The sequence below is a fragment of the Heteronotia binoei genome, chromosome 10 (genome assembly GCF_032191835.1).
Source record: "Heteronotia binoei isolate CCM8104 ecotype False Entrance Well chromosome 10, APGP_CSIRO_Hbin_v1, whole genome shotgun sequence".
In the NCBI taxonomy this organism is placed as follows: domain Eukaryota; kingdom Metazoa; phylum Chordata; class Lepidosauria; order Squamata; family Gekkonidae; genus Heteronotia; species Heteronotia binoei.
Genome location: NC_083232.1, coordinates 45917884 through 45935241, shown reverse-complemented (window position 1 = coordinate 45935241; position 17358 = coordinate 45917884). Strand labels below are relative to the sequence as shown.

At 44.9% G+C, this 17358-nt stretch overlaps 1 protein-coding gene across 2 annotated transcripts in view; it reads right to left on the bottom strand.

Moving 5' to 3' along the window:
- The window catches only part of TAC1 (tachykinin precursor 1), a 366930-nt gene that overhangs the window by 8117 nt on the left and 341455 nt on the right, over positions 1-17358 (bottom strand). The window contains exons 2-4 of one of the 2 annotated variants that reach the window (XM_060248554.1): positions 16825-17011; positions 4539-4635; positions 2020-2043 (exon numbers count right to left, since the gene is read on the bottom strand). In XM_060248554.1, the coding sequence (XP_060104537.1) occupies positions 2020-2043; positions 4539-4635; positions 16825-16947 (244 nt within the window). In that variant the 5' untranslated portion in view covers positions 16948-17011. Of the gene's footprint in view, positions 1-2019; positions 2044-4538; positions 4636-16824; positions 17035-17358 lie in introns of those variants that run through there. The other variant, XM_060248555.1, reaches the window with a different exon arrangement.

Below are 17358 nucleotides of genomic sequence, written 5' to 3'. Positions count from 1 at the left end.
AAGGACAACTTCAGGAATTGTGGGTAGTGATGGACTGAAATTCATCCTGAACCTGAGCCAGTTTGGAGTTCATAAACTGATGTTCAGGGAACGTGCCTTCCTTAAACATTTACTGGACTTGTGGTTGGTTCAGTTTGGCTGTTCAAGCCCAGTCATTTAAACCTGACGGCTGAGCAGCACAGGGTCTGCCAGCTAGCTGTTAGGTTTAAAGGGCTGTCTAGCAGCCACTTAACCCTTTGGTTTTGTCTCCTCTCCCTTGAAGGGGTGGAAAGTGAAACTGAAGAGTTAAATGACTGCTAACCATTTAAATGTAACAGCTGACTAGTGGACCCGCCAAACTGTTTGGGTTTAAATGTCTGGAAGTCATTTTTGGTTTGTTTGGGGTTGTTTTTTGGGTTGGTGCTCATCTCTAATTGTGGGTAGCCTTGCAAGAGAGTGGTTTTGTATGTGATAGTGAAGTTCTCAAAAATGTGTGCATGAGTAATTAGCATATTTGCCTCTTGTACTTCCAGAGTAATGCAAAGATGGTGGAAGCAAGGAATCGTCCAATGAGTGACAAATGAGCAACATTTATAAACATGCATTCTGGCAGCTCCAAAAGGAGACTCACAAGCCATCTCCCTTTGGTAGCTCTTGTCATATTTGAAACCACTAATAACCAGGCCTTTTTTGTAGCAGGAACTCCTTTGCATATTAGGCCACATACCCCGGATGTAGCCAATCCTCCAAGAGCTTACAGGGCTCTTAGTGCAGGGCCTACTGTAAGCTCCAGGAGGCTACATCAGGGGTGTGTGGTCTAATATGCAAAGAAGTTCCTGCTAAAAAAAAAAGCCCCACTTATGACCCACAGTGCAGCAGGACCAAGCAATCTTGCCCCCCCCCAACACACCTTTCCAAGTGCTGAAACAGTCCTTGACAGCTATTTCCAGACTTGAAAAGGCACAGGTGAGGAGTTCCTCTGTGCTGTGGCTCAACTAGGATCTTGCCCTCATGGCATTTTAAATTACCAAACTCTTCTCTAAAATGGTGACAGTGGTCATGGGCGTAGTTTGGCCCTAAGGCCTACTGAATGGGATTTAAATGTTCTGTGATTTGTTCCATTGGTTTCAGTGGGGCCTAAGGAGGAACTGTGCATTGTGTGTAGCCCTGTGATTCATTTCATAGACACTGATTTGTCTTTTACAGAACACAACTGCCAGAACTGCAGTTTGTAGGAAGAAACTGGCAGAGGAGAAGGATCTTCTTAACTCTTTCCCCTTGCTCAGCTTTCTTGTTGACAACCACTATCAAGTTTCAGATTTTCATGGGTACCTATAAGTTTTCCTTGGGGAAGCCAAAATTGCTTGGGAGGGGTGTGATCTGTGGTAAAATAAGGCAAGCACTTCTCTCCTCCTTGACAGTCTTTACCTTTAAGGTACAGCTCGAGTGACTGCATTTTGTAAAAATTCCAAAGCAATCTCTTAGAAGACTCATGAAACTAACAACACAAATTGAATGTCATATCAGCTTAATTCAGCAGGACTTGCAATGCAACCCACAGAACAGTCACACCCTTCTTAGTCGGTTAAAGTCACTGGGATTAGAAGGGTGCAACCAGGGCTTTTTTTTGAGCAGGAATGCAGTTCCATCTGGCTTGATGCCAGGGGGCGTGGCCTAATATGCAAATGAGTTCCTGCTTGGCCTTTTCTATGAAAAAAGCCCTGGATGCAAAACGGTTTAGGATTGCATGGCAAGTCACAGTGTGTTGGGCCCTGGCATTCAAAGACCACTCTATGCGCTCACTGGAGTATGTTATTTGCACGCGGTCCCATTGCACTTATAGAGATTTCCTAACACAGAGGCTAACAGAGCAATTCTTCTCCATGTGCAGCACATTAGGATTTCCATGCCTGGATCAGAATTGCTGGATTGGTAGACAAGCATTCCGAATCAGAGTGTAAGGTTGCAGTCTTGCATGCAAAATGCATTGAAATGGATGAGTGGGCAGGAAAAATGGGAAAGAAATGGATATTAACTTACTTTTATGAGACAGTGGGCCATATCCTGGGAGGGAAGACACAGCAAAAATAAACATTAGCTATGGCTGGTGCTCAAATGGTGTAATCTTACTATTATCATGTCCAGTGGGGGGGGGCAGGGGGGACCATATCAGTTTCACTATAGTGTACTTCCACTGCCTGAAACAATTCTGAGAAATTCATGGCCATGTAATACTGGGCACAATATGCCAGGAAAATATCTACTGAAACTCTTGCTCTATCCCACTCATTTGGGCAGCCAGGCAGATGGCAGAGGCTGCAGCCATTTGTTTTCCCCAGGGACTGAGCTATAATAGCTGCATGTCCTGAGCAGGGAGGGACCTAGAGAGGAATTAATCCTCCTAAGGGGGTCGAATCCAGCTACCACCTCCTAGAGAAAGAGGACAAGCAGCAGCCACTGCTACGATGCTGCAGCAGTTCAGAGCTGGCTATGGGTCTTTCAGATTTGTTCAGCTGCCCGGTGATGCTAACTGACAGAGCTGTCTCTGCATTTCACAGACGGTGCATATCATTCACAAATAAGGGGCTGCTGGTTAAGAGGCACAAACCAGTCCTTGGGCTCACATGTTCTTTGGACTCTGCCTAATTGAATTTTAAAAAAGACAATGGTCTCTTGTACTCCTACTGTTTGCTTTAGGTGAGACAATACAATAAGCACTACTGCATAGCCTTCTTAAAGCAATAAATCTAAAGAGCAAACCAGTTTTTCCACTTGAGTGGCATCACTATGGAGAGAATTGTGTCGAGGATTTGATTCATGTAGAGGCCAAACTACGATCCTTGGGAGAACTACATTTTACCCATAAACATATTTATTTGTAAATGTCCCACTTATTTCAATGGAATATTTCAATCACAGCCATAACCCAACTCTGGGCTGCCAACTCTGGGTTGGGAAATTCCTGTAGATTTGCAGAGGCAGCCTGGTGAGAGGAGTTTAGGGAAAAGAGGGACCTCAGTGAGGCATCCACCCTCCAAAGCAGCCATTTCCTTCAGGGGAACTGAAATCTGTAGTCTGGAGATCAGCTGGAATCCCAGGAGATCTCCAGGTCTCACTTGGAGTCTGGCAGTGGTAACCCTACTTAGGAGAAATATTAAAGCATATGTTTTCTTTTCTTTATACAGTTTAATACCATTTTGTTCTAAACTGCTCTGGATATCCTATGTGGGAAGGAAGGACAAATATTTTCAACAAATAGATGCTGTTATTGCTATGACATTTACGGTTTACTTTTCTACCAGGGAAGTAAAGGCAGCATACGCAGGGGTTCCCATGAGGCAGTGCCAGCTGAAGTCACAGTGCTGCTTGAGACTGTGCTACCAGGGCAGCTAGTCCTCCTTCACTCCTTGGGCTCCCAGGCTTCTTCTTAAAAAGCAGAGCAAGTTGTGCATGTCCACTAAGGCTTCCCAAACTCTCAGGAGATAAGAAAGAAATCTTGAGAGAGTTCAGGAAGCCCTACAGGGTGCATGCTGTCTACCATGTTTCTCCAGCTCTTGGGTTGGGATGGGGACAATGAGGTGGTGGAGAAAGGGGTGCATTCAGCAAAGCTGCTGCTTCTCCAGACCCTGTGCTTGAGGAGGCCACCTCACTTGTCCAAATGATAGCGCTATCCCTGACAGGAGGATACCCTGCTTTTCACTACCCTAAGGAATTTCAAAACAGCTTATAATCTCCTTCCCTTCCTCTCCCCATAACAGACACCCTATGAGGTAGGTAGGGCTGAGAGAGCTCTCAAAGAACTGTGACTGACCCAAGGCCACTCAGCTGGCTTCATCTGGAGGAGTGGTGAAACAAACTCATCTAGAATAGAGTCTGCCACTCTTAACCTCTGCACCACACTGGCTCCAGCAAGAAGACAGGAATAGCAACTAATTAAAAATAAATGTGTGCTGTCAAGTCACAAACAACTCATGGCAACCCAAGGATGATGGGATTTCTAAGGCCAGAGATGAGCTGAGGTGGCTGGCCATTGCCTTCTTCTGTGTAGCAACCTTTGTCTTCCTTGGTGGTTTCCCATCCAAGAGTTAACCATGGTTGATCCTGCTTAGCTTCCAAGCTCTGATGAGGTTGGGCTATCAGGCTGCTGAATAACAGCTCCCCCCCTTTAATTCCAGTGATTTCTCCATTCTACAGCCTCCCTCTCTTACTCAACTGCTTGTCAATCTGACCTATAGTGTGGACCTGCCTAAAGGAGAAGAAAAGCAAAAGCTTGACTGCAGCCCCTGGGACTGGTTAGAAAAGAAGCCTTCAGGGAGGGAGGAAGTCTGTTGCTTCTATCTTTTATCTATCACCTGGCACCTTAATTCCACTTTATAAATGTTCCATGTTAATAGGAACAGGTTTTTTTAAAAAAACAAAACAAAACCCAAAGTCTTCTCCAGAGAGGAGAGTTGAAAAGAAAATATGGCTCAGCAACTGTGGCTCTAAGCTAAGATTTCCATGCACAACAAATTCATCAAACTGTTTTTTAAAAAGAGAGAATCAAAAATAGGCCTCACCAGCATCTCGCTTTCCCATTAATCCATAAAACTGCTGAGGTCTGGGTCGCCTGGCAATTCTCTGGAGAAAGTGCTCAAAGGAAAAGGGCAGCTCCTCCTGAAACAGAAGTAGTATATAATTAATTGAGTTTACGTTGCTTACAGTTGAGGTGAACGAGATAGACAAGGGCACTGTAGATCCAGTGGTTATCACATATCACTCAGTGCCTGACATCTCTGTAGCTCACTTTTCTGGCCTGCTCCTTTCCAAAACCGCACATAAGAGATTATCTATTGCCTGTCCCCAAAGGATTTCCTCCCATGCAAATCCAGGTCATGAACTAAGCAGAATCCAGATAGACTCTTCACTGTTCATCAGGAATCAAAGCCCTTATGCTCTGCTAGACAGGAACCACTAGGGGGCAGTGGAAATATAGAATCAGAAAATATTAAGACCTTATGTCTTGGACTGAAACCAATGCTACCTTGGGAGTTCCATGTACTTTTGTGTGTGTGTGTTTAAATACCATATAAACAGCATGCTGATTCAAACTAGGGTTGCAGTTCAGCTAGAGAGCTGGGGGTGGGTTGGTTAAGCCTTCCCTGTAGTATCATTTTCCAGCCTGAAATGGCCTGATGTAGCTGCTATTTACCCATTAGAGAAAAGATGTATGTCTGTATAAGGTGCCATCAAGTCACAGCTGACTTAGACAAACCCCACAGTGTTTTGAAGGCAAGTAATTAAGCAGAGGTGGTCTGCCATTGCCTTCCTCTGCAAAGTCCACCTGCGTGGTCTCTTATCCAAGTACCTACCCTGTTTAGCTTCCAGGATCTGATGAGATCAAGTGATACAATACCATTCCACATCCCTATGGAGAAGATGCAAGTGCTGTATATATGGCTTTATGTTTGCTCCAACTGGTTAGGAAAAATGACCCTGGGTGTAGAGGGTTGAATCAACTTTCCCTCCCCATACGGCCCCCAAACAAATCTTGCACCACACTTGCTATTTTAAATGGGGGAAAATGCTCTGTATACATCAGTCCTACTGATACATCCACTGTGGTCCTACAGGATCAGACTCGTATCCCATTTCTGAGTTCACATGTAAAAATACCCCTGGGAAAAAGAGGGTCACCCAAAACTGGCAAATGCATGATATACAATGGTTACATAACTCTTTGTCAGCACTATAGCTTTGATCTAGTCTTCATCTACTCCCCTGTGACCGCTATTATTTTATTTTAAAAATATTATTTCAACAAGGAGAACAATACAGAGGAAGAGACAAACAGTTTTTAAAAAAAGAGGAAAGAAGGTTTCTTACAATAGTTTACTATTAACACTGTTTTGCTGAGGATTCCAAAACAACCTTATTTATCTCTAATTTGTCTTGCATTTGTTGACTTTCAACACTTTTAAATTCATGTATTAGATGCAATCTTGTTCATTTAACAAATTTAACAAACCATTATCTTAGCCTAGGATTGTGCTTGTGCTTGTGTTGAGCCTGCAGGCAGTTTTGGAATTATGAGAAAGGGCTGTGTGCACCATTTCAAAATGGCTGCCACAGATGACAGAACAAATCACAAAATGGTTGCCATGGGGATGGGGTCAAATACAAAATGGCTGCTTAGGGGGCTCAAGCTGATAATAAAAAGCTGAAATATTCAACACTATGCTGAGCGGTTCCAAATCAAGTGTTATCCTGCACTGAAGGCAGCTGCCTCTGAAATGGGTGATGCAAAGTCCATGCTTTCTGGCTGTTCTGAACCACCAATATCAGCTGTTTGCTATGGGGAAGAGATGTTCTTTGTTTTCTGTTTCAAAAGAAAAGGGATAATATGGTCCTTGTGAGGCCACAGGAAAAGTCTGCCAGTTTCAGAAGAAGAAGAAGATATTGGATTTATACCCCGCCCTCCACTCCGAAGAGTCTCAGAGCGGCTCACAATCCCCTTTACCTTCCTCCCCCACAACAGACACCCTGTGAGGTGGGTGGGGTTGAGAGGGCTCTCACAGCAGCTGCCCTTTCAAGGACAACCTCTGCCAGAGCTATGGCTGACCCAAGGCCATCTCAGCAGGTGCAAGTGGAGGAGTGGGGAATCAAACCCAGTTCTCCTAGATAAGAGTCCGCACACTTAACCACTACACCACACTGGCTGAATATCAGGAAGTCTGTACCTTACTTACTTACTAGACCAGTGGAAGGAATGTTCAGAAATGCTGTTTTGTGACACCAGCATCTTAGGTGATACTCTGGGAGGGGCCAAAAAATGTTATGATATTTACCATCAAGTTTCTGGGAACTGTCAAGAGTGTCATGCTACACACTAACATTACATCTGGGTTTTTGCTTAGATGTGATGTTACATATTGGAGGACGTCATCTGTGACCCTTGCTCTGCTCTAACACTCCCAGCAATGCCAGATGATGCACCTGTGAAAGCTGAGCTTGGTACTATGGTATTCAGTCAGCTGGCAAGGAGTTACCTGAAGCTCCCTGTTTTTCTTTTATCCCATTCAAGATAGTTCCCTAGAGCTCAAAGGTGGTGGGGGGGGAAGGCATGAAGAAACACATCAGCAGGCACTATGGTGCTCACGGGTGCTCGGCTGAAGAGTTCTAGCATTGACCAATACCCTACAAAATGCAGCCCTGCAAAAAATCTGTCTTGCAAATGAACATCAATGTTTCTGGAAAATTTCAAATGTATCAGCAAGCAAATTATTGAGTTAGGGATTTGGTTAGCTCTCAGTATTGTGTTGATTGTCTAAATTATCTGCATTGTCTCTTCTATTTAGATTTTTTGCAGGACAATCAATGAAGTAAAAACATTTTCCTCTGGCTTACCCACATTTCTAACACATCCTACTATATTCGCTACAAATCCTAGACAATCTGTGAGGTGCTGAGTTCCTTATTGAGACTAATTTATAGCATTTTTTTCCTCAAGAGAGAGAAACCTTTTCCAACTCTATGGCTGTTTTTAGAATAACCATACGAGATCATGCACTGTATGTTCATCTCCCCATAAAATCATCTTTGAAACTTGAACTGGTCCAGAATGCCGCAGCTCAACTATTAGTTGGAGCTTGATGGACTATGTGTATCACTCCCATGCTCCATTAGCTACCCACCTGTTACCAGGTCCAGTTTAAAATATTGGCTAACACATAAAAACCCTTCACAGCCTTTGCTCCTCTTACTTGTGGGACTGCCTCTCTCCCTATGCTCCACCACAACTTCACTCATGTCAGCAGGGGTTTCTGCAGGTGCCAAAAGGGCAAAATCAACAACTGCCTGCACACATGCTTTCTCCATTGTGGTTCCCACACTGTGGAATGAGCTGCCCAAGGAGGTCAGGAAAGCCCAAGGAGGTCAGGAAAGCTCCCACTCTCTCAGACTTTGCAACTATGCAAGAGAGGTTTTCTGCCCAGGCGACAGGGTTGCACTATGCAAAAAGGTTCACAAACTTCCTTGGATGAATTATTGAGAGTGTGGTCTATACCGCTGCATGTAGCTTATCATAAGGAGGATCCTATTATGTAATTTCTGTACCGCTTAATATGTCATGTTAATATGTTCTGCTTCAGTTCTTTCTGGTGGCTCCAGACTTTTAAAATCCCAATGCACTGATTACTTAATGTTCCATTTTCTTGATTGTACTAACTCACTCTGTGTCATCTGCCTTAAGTCCCTGTCAGAAAGGCAGTCTATTAATAAGTCCCTGTCAGAAAGGAAGACTGGGGGAGGGACGGTGGCTCAGTGGTAAAGCATCTGCTTGGGAAGCAGAAAGTCCCAGGTTCAATCCCTGGCATCTCCAAAAAAGGGTCCAGGCAAATAGGTGTGAAAAACCTCAGCTTGAGACCCTGGAGAGCTGCTGCCAGTCTGAGAAGACAATACTGACTTGGTGGACCAAAGGTCTGATTCAGTATTTTTTTTTTCTTTATTTTATCCCACCCTCCCCCGCCAAAGGCAGGCTCAGGGCGGCTCACAGACATGGAACAACCATGATTTCAATAAAATACAATCAATACAATACAATAAGACAAATTAAAATACAATTAAATTACCATTATAAGTTAGGATAAAATTAGATAAAACAGCTGTTATATGTTAATAATTAATAATTAAGGTGCTACAATTCACAGTCATATATAAGATGGTTAGATGGCTAGAGGTCAGTTTAATCGGGTTCTATCTTGAAAGCGAGCTGAAAGAGGGTGGTTTTGCAAGCCCTGCAGAACTGGTTCAGGTCCCGCAGGGCTCGCACCACCTCTGGAAGTTGATTCCACCATCGGGGGGCCATTACTGAGAAGGCAGTATAAGGCAGCTTCATATGTTCATATGTTCAAGACTATTAATAACACAAATAAATAAGAAATAATAAAATAATAAACTTGAGTCAAATTACTCAGAATGCTAGAGGTCTGGGACAAGCAGCATAAAACTGCACCCCTCTAAGCTCACTAACTTCAGCGAGTTCATTACGTTATAATACCCTTTAGGATTGCCCTGTAAAACTCCAGTCATGTAACTGGCCCTCCAAAAGCAACTGCAAGAGAAGGAGGCCAAGGCAGTATGCCGAAACATATAAAAACTATCCCCCCTGCTGTTTCTACGACTGCAAATGCCTTTCACCATTTTAAGCCTCCCAATGGGAAAAAAAGACAATATGGACATCTGTCTTTTTCTTCCAACCAGGTTTTTAAATAGTGGGAGGATATCTGCAAATGAAAAAGAGGAGGGAGGAAGAGTTATCCCCAGCACTGCAGTCATATTCTATATTAGCCCCACCCAAGAGGCTGTTTTTAGAGCCAAATAACACATCTGGGGTTTCAGTCACAGAACCAGGGTTTTTTTTGAGCAGGAATGCACAGGAACGTGGCCTAATATGCAAATGAGTCCCTGCTGGACTTTTTCTTCAAAAAAAGCCCTGCACAGAACTCAACTTTAGTTGGGCACTTTGGAGCCTCTGTTGCACATGTCAATGTTCTTGATGTGGGACCACTGTAGGAAAAAAATGCCATGTCCATTCTAACCAATGCAGACTTTGTAGGAACACACTGTTTGGATCAAAATCCAACTTTCCAATAAAGAACTGGTGGGGGGGGATCTAAGGTGGGTGGTAGTGGCCTTGCCAAAACCCAACTCCACTCTTGTGGCAGGTTCCCTGTGGACTGAAGCAGTAGGCAGTGGGTCAGGGCTATATGTTATTTTCAAACTGCCACATGCAGAAATGGGCCTGAAAAGAAACATTTGAGAATGTGCACAAGCAATGGTCTCAATACATATGTTGCAGCCAATCTATTTAGCAATCTCTGCAGTAGTTTCTCTTTAGCTTGGAGAAATGACGACTGAGGGGTGGCATGATAGAGATTTATAAAATTATGATTGTGATAGAGAAGGCAGAGAAAGAAGTACTTTTCTCCCTTTCTCACAATACAAGAACTTGTGGACACTCTATGAAATTGCTGAGCAGTCAGGTTAGAATGGATAAAAGAAAATACTTCTTCACCCAAAGAATAATTACCCAAAGAATAATCTTCACCCAAAGAGTAATAAACACATGGAATTCACTGTCACAGGAGATGGTAGCAGCTACAAGCATAGATGGCTTCAAGAGGGGACTGGATAAACATATTGAGCAGAGGTTCATCAGTGGCTATTAGCCAGAAGATATAGATGGAGCTCTCTGTCTAGGGCAAGTGATGCTCTGTATTCTTGGTGCTTTGGGGGGACAACAGTGGGAGGGCTTCCAGTGTCCTGGCCCCACTGGTGGACCTCCTGATGGCATCTGGTTTTTTGACCACTGTGTGACAGAGTGTTGGACTGGATGGGCCATTAGCCTGATCCAACATGGCTTCTTTTATGCTCTTATGTTCTTAGCACAACAAATGCCTGTTGGATTGCAATTTGTATGCAAGATGAAACATACCAAATTCTTTAGAGGAACCACTTTGTGGATAACTGGTATATATATATTTTTAAATGTCAGGGCTGGCCTGAATAATGTATTTTCCAGTCTGGAAACTCTTCCCCTAAATCCCAAATGTACTGCTGCTCAATAGTGTGGAAGAGACATTCCTCACATTTACAAAATGAACTTCCTTTTATAATTAATTCATATGTACTAGAGTTGAGCCCAGCCACTAAGAACAATTTCTACAGTCCCTGAATCAGATACAGCTTTGCAACTGAGCCATAGTTCAGAGGATTGTATCAACTGGTCCTGTTTGGAAGCGAGAAGCAGGGCCGTGTACAATCAGCAACAACACATTACCAAATAGAAACACGATTCTACATACAGAAGAGAAGAGAGCAAAATTCTGTGATCTATATGAATTATGCAAAATCAGTGAATATGCACACATTTGCTCCTTTTACATAATTGATTCTGCATTCTGGTACTGCTAGTCACCAAGAGGAGCAAGAACACTGACATGACTCATTCCTTAGCAAGTGTTCTATGTGCATGTGTGAAGCAGCCCAACTAGCTTGCTAGCAATCATGGTCACCCCTCACCCTGCACAACCCAGCTTTTAAAGGTTTTTTTTAAAAAATGATGATGATAAAATTACTGCTCTGTCAAACTATTGGTTCTGAACAGCTGTACGACAAGCCATGACAATTGAGAAGAATTTGGCTATAGCCAGAGTAACTTCTTAATTTGTGTTTTAAAAGCCATGTCACCCTAGTAGGGGGTGACACAGAGGACAAACCTTCAGGAATGACAATCAGCTCATTTCTATACTCTAAATGGGTATAGCAGTCAAGTAGGATAGTTGCTGTTTTCTCACTGCCACACGGGCATAGCCTTTCTAAGTATGGTTGCTTTACATAATGCCTGCTGGTAACCACTGAAGGTAGTACATTTAGGAGTTGAGTGATAAAAGCTCTTCTATATTTTGAAACAGTTAAATTTTTCATATGATCTGGTTTAAGGTTTTTTTAGAACTTGTCCACATGACTTCAAGTCTATTTTTTGAAAACATAATATTATCAGAAAACCTGATTTTTCAGCCAGTACTAATGTATTTGTCTGAATTTTCCCAGCTAGTCTTTTCTGCCCTTTAGGGATGCCAGCCTCCAAGTGGGCCCTGGATACCCCCTGTAATTGCATTTCATTTCCTGACTCCAGAGATCATTTCCCCTCAAGAAAATGGATGCTTTGCAGGGTGGACTCTATGGCATTGCACCCCACTGAGGTCTCTGTCCTCTCCAGGCTCCATCCCCAAATCTCCAGGAGTTTCCCAACTTGGATCTTGCAACCCTACCTTCTCACCCCCCCACCAGTGGCTAGGGGAGACCTGGTGGCAACCCTATTCACCATTGCTCTGAAGATCTCTGGCATATCCAGTTAAAAAGATGTAAAAGTTTTGTTCCTGAGACCCTAGAGAGCCACTGCCAGTCAGAGTAGACACTACTGACCTTGATAGACCAGGGATCTGAGTCAGTATAAGGCAGTATATATGCGTGTGTTCACGTATTTTAGACTGGAGTGCATATTGTTTAGGGACAAAAGACAAACTAATCTTAGGGATCATATAAAAAGAGACTTTGGATATTATATTTTCTTATAGAATAAGATTGATTTTCCTCATGGCTTCAGACAAACCCATTTCTCTTCCTTCAGCAACGACTCATTTCTGGCCAGTACATAATGATGATCCCATCCCCGCCCCCCCAACTTGGTAAGAGTTTGCTCCAGGTTCAAGTAAACACAGGGAGCAGCATTTATTTATTTTGATATTTACGTCTCGCTTATTTCCACAATGGAGACCCAAAACTGCTTACAACATTGTCCTCTCCTTCTCCTTGTTTATCCTCACAACAACCCCATGAAGTAAATTAGTCTGGGAAAGAGTCACAGGACGAAGGTTACCCAGTGAGCTTCCAAGACAAAGTAGATGTTTGGTCCTAGCTCTCTCAGATCCTACTCCAACCTGACCATTAAACTATGTTGGGTCTCATTACTCAAGATGTACTAGCAATAAATAGTAATTTTTGTATGGCGGTGTGTGTAGTATAGCCAGGAGATCCTAAGATTGTCTGGCAGCCAGAAGTTCCATTTCCTTTAGCAGTATGCACCATTAGGTGGTGAGCTAGACTTGTTTTTAAGGAAAGAGATGTTTCAGATATGGTGTGCTATTTATTAAAAAACAGATTTGGTTTGCTGTTACCTGCCTCTGGGTCACGGCCCTAGTATTCCTTGGAGGTCACCCATCCAAATACTAGCCAAGGCCTATCCTGCTTAGCTTCCTTGATGAAATTGGGCTATCCAGGACAGGGTACATCAAGACGTACTTGAGTCCCAGGAAAGAAAGTGGCATAGTATAGCCCCCTCTCATCAGATATTGGTATCTGGATGGGAGACCACCAAGGAAGACTCTGCAGAGGAAAGCAGCGGAAAGCACCGCTTCTCACTTGTCTTGAAAGCCCCTTGCTGAGGTTATAGGCACACCATAGCACTTCTGTATGAACTGGAATTCCAAGATTTTCTTCTCCATCATGAAATATTTCCTGTTAACTGAAATAGCTGATGGGTTCTCCACCAAATGTAAGATCAGCATGCTGTATGAGTAGTACCATATTTAGACGAAGAAGACGAGAAGAAGAGATTGGATTTATACTCCACTGTTCACTCGGAGTTTCAGAGCAGTTTACAGTCTCCTTTCCCTTCTTCTCCCCACAACAGAAACCCCATGAGGTAGGTGGGGCTGAGAGAGCTCTTTTGAGAATAGTTCTAAAAGAACTTGTGACTGACTCAAGGTCACATTAGCAGGTACATGTGGAGGAGTAAGGAATCAAACCTGGTTCTCCCAGATTAGAGTCCATGCTCCTAACCACTACACCAAACTGGCTCTCAAAAAAAAGATAACCCTGAAGTAAAGATGACTCCCTTAAAAATGTATATATATTTATATCTATCTATATCTATATATAAAAGATTGGCCATTGGTATAATTTTTATATGAATTTTTTGATGGTGTGCCGTTAAAAAAAAAAAAGCCAAGTCTTCAATTTGAGTAAATGCAGTACTTAAAGTTATGTTTAAAACCCATCTGCCAATGTTCTTCGTCCTTTGCATCCTCTCTGATAGCCCAGAGAGTGGTATGTTCCCTTCCCTTTTTCTGCTTACAGAATAGAGAGAGGGGATTCTATTTTCCTGCTCAAAATTACTAGGGAGTGAGGCATTCCATCCAAGATCCTTCTGCTTTCTTTCAACAGGGACAAGGAACAACATTTGTTCTAGATACACTCTTACACCAATTCAGTAAGAAAGCTCAATTTCATGTACAAAACCTCACATTATTCTCCCACAACTGTTCCAGCTCTGATCGTCTGGATGACAATGTATAGAAGAAACAGAATAATATTTCCAGTTTGGTTTTTTCTCTCTAAATCCATGTACATTTCACACAACCCTGGTAAAACAGGACAAAAAAACCCAGCTAAAATCTTGTCCTGACTTCTATCTGCCTCTGCCTTTGCAAAGTGGAAAGCAATAGGAATGTGCGGGGCAGGATGCCAGGGTGAGATTTCTTTTAGAGACCACCAATGGAGAAAAAGGCACATGAGGTCTTCAAATGTAGGAAGCTGGAGCAATTATGTGGCAAAAACTAAGGGGGCAAGGGGGAGATGGAAAGGAAAAGGGAGCCAAGGGAAGAAAGCAGACACCGTCTGAAAGAGCTATATTGGAGCTGACGGTTAAATATGCACTGGCTCAATGGCAGGGAACTCTTGGGGTGGGAAGATATATGGGATGGAGAAATTATCCGCTTGCAGGAAATGATATATCAACTTAGCACCTCACAGGATTCCCATTGATCCATCTCTTTCATTCTGAAGCCTAAATCATGCAAGGCGTGAGCGCCACCAAAGACAAAATGCATGATTCAGTCCCAGTAGGGTCTCAGCAATGTAACCTCGACAGTGGCAGATTTTACATTCTAGTCCCATGTTTTCTGTATGTCAGTTTTGTGGAGGAAAACATGATATGGGAGTGAGCCCAAAGCCAATGGAAAGAGCTGGTGGCTACAGATTCCATTGCTTTGATCCCTTCGAGATGACTACTTTCTGCATGGATTTCATGACATGCTGGGATATTTCACCCATTACATCATTTAAAAATGTGTGTGTGTGAAGTGCTGTCAAGTTGCAGCCAAATTAGGGTGACCCTGTAAGGTTTTCAAGGCAAGAGATGAATGAAGAAGGCTTGCCATTGCCTGCCTCTGCATAGCGACCCTGGACTTCCTGGGTGGTCTCCCATCTGAGTTATAACCAGGGCTGACCCTGCTGAGTATCTTAGACCTGATGAGATCGGGCTAGCCTGGGCCATCCATGTCAGAGCTGTTACAAATATACCCAAGGGCTTTTTAAAGTGCATATATATTTGGAGATGCGTTGTTCATAACAACTTCATGCATCAGAGCACCAAACTGGCCGCATCTCCTCTGCCTTTGCAAGGTGGAAAGCAATAGGAAAGTGTGGGGCAGTCTTGTTTTACCAGGGTTGTGTGAAATGTACATGGAGTTAGAGAACAAACCAAACCCCACCCCCCATATGTGCATGTTTTCCTCCTGGACTGTCAACTGTGTAAACTCAGCTCATGTGTGAAATGAAGCAAGACTATGGAAAGAAATGAGCTACCTAATTCTCATGATGCCTGTGATTTAAAAGGGGGAAAAAATTCACCCAGCAGGTGAAATTCAGCGGTAACATCTATTATTTCGGGATGGGCTTCTGCCCTCTGTAAAGGCTGTTGTAACATTTGTTCTAATTTACACTGTGGAAGAAGCAGATAAAGGCTGGTTACTTTTAGGCTCTCTGTCCCCCACAACTCCCCAAGCCTGGCTTTAAATGCAGGAGTCTGTTCTTGATGAGAAAACGGAAACAAACTCCAGCAAAATAAAACAAAACCAATCCCCACCAGCAACTGTCAACCTGCAGCTGAACAGCCTGGAGAAGAGATATATATCTTCACATTGTCAGGGATGCTTATATCTGAGCCACCTACAAGCTGAAATTTAAATCAGGGGTTTTTTTTGGGGGGGTGGGGGGTTTCCCCGGAGGAGACCAGTCATCTCCCTGCATGGTGAGGGGAAGAAATAAGCTCTTGAAATGGTCAGCCTGCCATCTCTCCAGATGCTTCATCAACTGGTGGTGTGTCAAACATGGCAAGAAGAAGATGGAAAGGACAGTGCTGGCTGTCACAGTGGTCCAGACGGAATCCGCTGGAACAGAACCAGATGGGATATGGATGCCATTGTCCTGCCAAGAGCCAAACTTGCACATGCCACTGAAAGCACTCAAAGTCCTTTTGTGAAAAAACAGGAAGGATGGGCTCCAGGAGGGCCATAGAAAACCATTGATTTCTGGTCCCCTGTCAGTTTTCTTATGAATGGATATGTGATTTCAGCTGAGAACAGGCCTGATTCTCTCTAGAGCTCGGAATCGTGCCTGCACAGATGTCTCCAGTGCAGCTGTGCTTCACTTACTGGTGCAAAGATGGAAGGAGAAGGATCGGGAAAGAATACTTGACAAAAGTTGTACCCAGATGTCATCCTACTGGGGACTTTAACAGAGGGCAAGTTGCCTCTGGGCAATCACACATGGGGGTGGGGGGGTGGACAACCGAGGGGTGGATGTGGCTTATTGAGGGGTAGACTGGCTTCCATCTCTCTCCGCCCTGCAAAGGGGGACCCGCCTGCCTCCCCTGGCGCCAGGCAGATTCTTGGTCTCAGCCGGTAAAGTTTGCGGGCACATCCCCTGCCTAGAAGCGATTGGGGCGTGTGGGACTTAACGTTTGAAATCCAATGCCCGCGCGCTCTGGAGTTAAGGCTAGCCTACAAGCTTTCTTTACAGGAAGTTCTTTTCCAGCGTAAAGTCGCGGGTGCGGAGGATCTTGCTCTAAAATACACCCCTTCTCCCGTAACTAGTTAGGCACAGAGTTCCTCAGTTCCCGAACCGCGGCTGTGCAGCCCGCCAGCTCTCGCACGGTGTCCGTCTACTCTTAAGCAAATGTGCACGGCGGCGGCTGGCACTTTCCCCGACGGCGTTCTATTCTATTCCGGGGCGGGGACACCATTCCTGGAACGACCGAGGTGGGCAGACGGAGCGGTCTGGCGGGGCTCGGGGCGCCCCGCAACACCCAGGGGGGCAAAGAAGTCCCCAGCTGCTGCCTGTGAAGTCTTTCCCGACTTCGCCCGACCTCCTCCCCCGACTGGTCAGTCAAACATCAGCGCGTCCTCCAACCAAAGAAGTCCTCCCACCCCGGCCCCCAGGCTCCCCCCTGGCCTCACTCACTTTGTTCTGGTCGCCGTCGGACCAGTCGGCGAAGTAGCTCAGCTCGTCGTTGTCCCCCAGCTGGTCGGCCAGCGCTTGAGCCGACACCAGGGCCAGCACGGCTAGAGTCACCAAGAGCTTCATGGTCGCCAGCCTGCTGTTCTCCGTCGAGGGGCGGCCGGGCAGAGCGCACGAGGAGAGCGAAGCCGTCGAGGGGCCGCTGGCTGCCAGTCCCTTCCTCGCCTCCTGGCTGCCCGGAGAGCTCCGAGGCTGTGGCGAGAGACAGAGAAGGATGAGGGGGGGGGGGGAGTGGCTGGGCGAAGGGCGGGAGGTCTGTATGGGTGGAGGGGGTCTGTCAGGGGCTGCCCCCCCAGCTCTGCCCCGATCCAAGAGCCGACCGGCGCGCCTCTCCCTCCCGCCCCGCCCCTCACCCCGGAGGAGTGCGAGAGGGAGCGCAAGGACTGGGGCGGCAGAGCACTTACTGCGCGGGGAGCGGGTGCTGCGCTGCTGGTGCCTGGGCGGCTGAAGGCGCTCTGAAAAAACTCCGCCACTTTA